The sequence below is a fragment of the Acanthisitta chloris genome, unplaced genomic scaffold, assembly GCF_000695815.1.
Source record: "Acanthisitta chloris isolate BGI_N310 unplaced genomic scaffold, ASM69581v1 scaffold17091, whole genome shotgun sequence".
Lineage (NCBI taxonomy): Eukaryota > Metazoa > Chordata > Aves > Passeriformes > Acanthisittidae > Acanthisitta > Acanthisitta chloris.
Genome location: NW_008656669.1, coordinates 48,525 through 53,036, shown reverse-complemented (window position 1 = coordinate 53,036; position 4,512 = coordinate 48,525). Strand labels below are relative to the sequence as shown.

At 53.7% G+C, this 4,512-nt stretch overlaps 1 protein-coding gene across 1 annotated transcript in view; it reads right to left on the bottom strand.

The window, feature by feature from the left end:
• DOC2B (double C2-like domains, beta) overlaps positions 1–133 on the bottom strand; it is a 30,203-nt gene extending 30,070 nt beyond the window's left edge. Inside the window, exon 1 of the mRNA XM_009084426.1 lies at positions 4–133. Within this exon, the coding sequence (XP_009082674.1) occupies positions 4–133 (130 nt within the window). The remainder of the gene's footprint in view (positions 1–3) is intronic.
• Between the last annotated feature and the right edge of the window lie 4,379 nt (positions 134–4,512).

The following is a 4,512-nucleotide window of genomic DNA, read 5'->3' as shown; positions in this document are numbered from 1 at the left end:
CAGGGAGCCCTCGGGGGAAGCGTGGGAAATAGTCGGAGATCTGCTTGATGGGTTTGATGGGGCCGGGGCAGACGTCAATAGCCATGTGCTCCTGGATACTTATGGTCATTTTCTCTCCTTTGCGGAGTGTCATGCATGCGGCTGTCGGTGCCAAGCCCCTCCGGAGAAGCCCGTGAAGTTTGTGCCGGGGGATGCGGAGGGAGGAGAGGAGAGATGCTCCAACTGGTACCTTACGTGGTTCTCGCGCCCTGAGCCTCAGACACCGCACTCATGCTGCTGCTGCTGCCGCCAGCCCTGGCGCTCGCACAGCCCCTGATCCTGCCAGCGCTGCCTGGGAATAAATGAGCGAGACGGAGAGACGGATAAGAGGCAGGGGGTGGGCTCTCGGGTGATGTCACCAGCTAGCAACAAAGCGGTACCCAAGCAGCGGAGGAATGAGGGCTGTGGCCGATCTGGCCACCAGCGTGGGCAGCTAGCCCTCCGTCCCTTCCCCAGCACAGCAAGGCACCAGTTGGGGTGATGGGGTGATGCTCCAACGCATCTCCCTGCCGGGTCAGGGTTGGTTCCCTGCCAGACCCCTCTGGGTGGGTAAAGGTCAGCAGTCAGGGTCAGGAGCTGCTGTCCTGTTGCATTCATCCCAATTGCTGTGGAGGGGGATGCAGTGCTGCCCCAGCTCTCAGGGATGCTGGCAGCCCCCAGGGACCACGACAGCACCAGTGCCCCCCTGGCTTACCGTGGGCTGTGCCAGGGAGATGCTGTGCAGCATCCTGAGCAGGGCACAGATGGCATGCTGCCTGCTCCCCACGGCTCACAGGGACAGCCCAAACTCAGAGCTCTGCAATTGCTGTGGAGGGGGATGCAGTGCTGCCCCAGCTCTCAGGGATGCTGGCAGCCCCCAGGGACCACGACAGCACCAGTGCCCCCCTGGCTTACCGTGGGCTGTGCCAGGGAGATGCTGTGCAGCATCCTGAGCAGGGCACAGATGGCATGCTGCCTGCTCCCCACGGCTCACAGGGACAGCCCAAACTCAGAGCTCTGCTGCCACGGCTGCCCCCAACCCCAGCCCCCTCCAGAGTATGTCCCCTCCAGAGCTCAGCACCAGCCAGCTGGGCTGGGTGAGCTGTCTGCAGCCCCTGTGGCTGGGAATGCACTAGGGATTGAAGCAACACATGGCTCACAGCCCAGGGAGCACAGTCTCTCCTAGCTGGTGTGGTTGTGCCATGGAGAGATGCAGCAGGTAGAGCATCCCAGAGGAGTGAGTGATGGACTGGGCCAGGGCTCACTGCCACTGCTCAGCACCCCTCCAGCAACTTTCCCTGGCAGGGCTAGGGTCCCATCACCAGCCAGGACAGGGACAGGCTCCCTGGAAAATGCTGAGCTGTGGTTTGCTCAGGGAGTTGGTCTCAAACTGCTGTTTTTATTAATCTCTTCCTATGTTTGAATCAATAAATCTGTGGTTCCATAAGCTACTGAAAGTGGACTTTTAAGCTAAGAGTGCCAGAAGGGAATGCTGTGAGAACATGGTGCAAAATGCTGCCCAGTAACTCAGCCTGGCCAGGAAAATGAGTCTGAAATATTTTAGAAGGGCAGCTCTCCCTGTGTAGCCTCTCTGTTGGCTCAGGTGTGGGAGGGTCTGGCATCAGGCTGAGGCACAGTGTTCTCTGGTCACCCACCACCATGTCCAGCTGCTCACAGCTGGTCCCACCAGGTAACCTGGCAGCACACAGCTTCCTTATCAATGCACACAGCTGCAGTCTCCTGCAGTCTCTGTTCCTCAGAGAATTTTCCCCAAATCCCAGCAAAATGACACTCAACCTTTCTGTCTAATGCAGAGTTCAGTTTTCATTCAGATTTTGGTAAATGTTAATGCACATCCCTGACTCATATCACACTGACACTAGGCAAACTAAACTCATTTACTCCTCACTCGGAAGCAAATGTTTCTCGCCTGAAGCATCCAAACTTGTCATTGCTCTGTACCCAGACATGATGCACGTGAATGCTCTAAGACCTGGGAGAGCAGGAGACTACTCACTGCTCCTTCTTCCATGGGAATGTCATGGGAAGCACAAAGAGGTACCTCTGGCTTTGGAGCAGCCTGGGTGTGCTCTTGCACACAGTCTCCATCTTTGGGTGCAGCATCCAGGACGTGGTGTGGACTCAGACAGAACAAAACAAAAGTTGGGCCCGATGCCCAGAAAAAAAGCAGCAATTTCCTCTAAGAAAGGGCAAATAAAGAAATAAATAAAATTAAGTTACGTATGAGAGCCTAATGTCGTTATTGCCGTTACAAAAGCGTCATCATTTCAAATGTTTCCTCAAAGAGCACAAGACCCAAATAGGCAAGGATTGTTTTATAGGTCAGAAAATCAAGGTGAACCCCTGAGTTCTTTCTCCTCCTGCACTGGATTGGGGCCCAGCAGCACCGATGAGAGATGCTCCACTCACCCAGGGATGCAGAAGAGCAGCTGATGACACAAGGGGACCAGATGAAGGGAAAAGCAAAGGCAGAACTGAAGCAGGCAAATCTCCCTGAATCAGGGCAGGAGTGGTCCCCAAGGGAGACCCTGTCCCCAGCCTTATAGACTGAAAGAAACAAAAACAAGCCTTACTGCTAATAGCCCAGATGGGACTTTCTAGTCCCTGACCGATCCCAAGCCTGCTGCAAGCAGCTGGAGCTGTTCCTTAGCCTTTAATGAGTCCCAAAGCAGCTCAGTTTTGATAAACCACACTTTTCCTACCTTCTCATACTGGCTAAGTGGTTCCTCCTGGTCTGCACAGCCCCATATTTACCAAGGGCTCCCCAAACGTGACTGGGGCTGGTTGCACAGCCAGGCACCAGGCACTGGCACACACGACAACACAGAAGGTAAAAGGGACAAAAATAGAGAGTTGGGCTGAGATACAAAGCCAGTTTCCAGGTAAAGCTTTTAATTCCCACCGTCTGTCTAATGCCCTGGAATGTGACTTGATTTGATCCCTCGCTCTGCCAGGGCAATTCAGAGCTGCTGCAGTGCCCACGCATGTGGCCTTCGCTGCCCTGAAAGGGGAGATGTGGCTTCCTCACCAGTCCCCCAGGAGGGAAGAGAGAGAGTTTAAATGTTCCAGTGCTGTTTTCAGCACCAGGAGCCACAGCTCTGCCTGGCAGGGAGCAAAGCCACTCTGCTGGGGGATGCTCATCCCTGTACGAAGAGGGGACATCCTTAAGGGAAGGTGGAGGTGATCATCATGGAGTTTTAGGAATGAGATGATGGAGAAGAGCACATTGTCCCTGGCAAAAGCTGTGTGTCCTCCCAGTGATGTGGGAAAGTTGTGACAAGATCCTGAGTTCAGCACACATGACATTGTACTTGGGACATGGGATGCAGGAACCATCACTCCAACACCAGCCCAGGCTCAGAGAAGCATCCTGAGCTGGGACAGACAGACTTTAAATGTTGTCCTGAGCAGGGGCACGAGCAGAGAATGAAGCACATCCAGACAAAGCCTGTGGCACACACTCTCCCTGTGCAGAGCCATGCTACAGCCCAGCATCCTCCTGAGACCAGGGAGCTGCCCTGCAAACAGGAGGAATATTCCTACAGCCCACAAAACAGCAGCACACAGATTAAACATGCATCCAGAAACACAGGCTGCCCTCGGGACACACTTCAACCAATTTCCTTTCAAGCACTAAGCCTCAAATTCTCCTGTTCCAGGTTAAAATCAATAAGAACAGGGGCTGATTCCAGCTTGATCAATTCCTTTCCAAATGACAAGTACAGCAGCAGGACCTCACATCCCCATTGCTTACCAGAGATTCAGTGACTGACCCACTGGTGCTTTATTTAATCCTTTGTCTGCTCAAACCCAAAGGAGCTCACAGAACCTCCTGCTCTGCTGGTGCTGCCAGAGAAGAGCCTGGAAAGAGCACAAAGATGCCAAATTAAAGCATCCATTTGGAGGAACTCTCTCTGCATCTCACTCATCCTTGAAGGCAGAGGGACCCACAGCAGGCTGAAGCAGGGAGGTTTGTCAGCCCCCCAGGGAGGTGACACAAGGCAGCCCCAACCTGCACAGCTCTAGCTTGTGTTTTTGCTTTTTCCCAATCATTTTAAAGCCTGTATTAAACCACCACAAGTAACCACAGCCTTAGGTATGAGAGAGTGCCAGCAGATAACACCAGCTCAACCTGACTGCAGGGGCAGGAATGGGGGATATCACAACACAGCCAAAGGATGCCAACATTCCACCAGCACTGCTGGAAAAGACCCTTCCATCCCTCTGGGGTGACTTGGGACCTATGTTGTCTTCAGTCCAACCAGCTGGTAGGTACAAAACATATTTCTTTCTTCTTCAAATGAGCTTAGCTCCAGCATGGCTGTGTGCATGGGAAGGGGGTAAATTGAAAAGCAACATGTGCCTGGCTCCTTGGCTCACTCAGGGCTGACACACAGCTACTGGCAACCAGGCTGCTTCCCCCAAAAGATCTCTGCCCTCAATTGCTGGGCAGGCTTGGCTGAGCCCATCGAG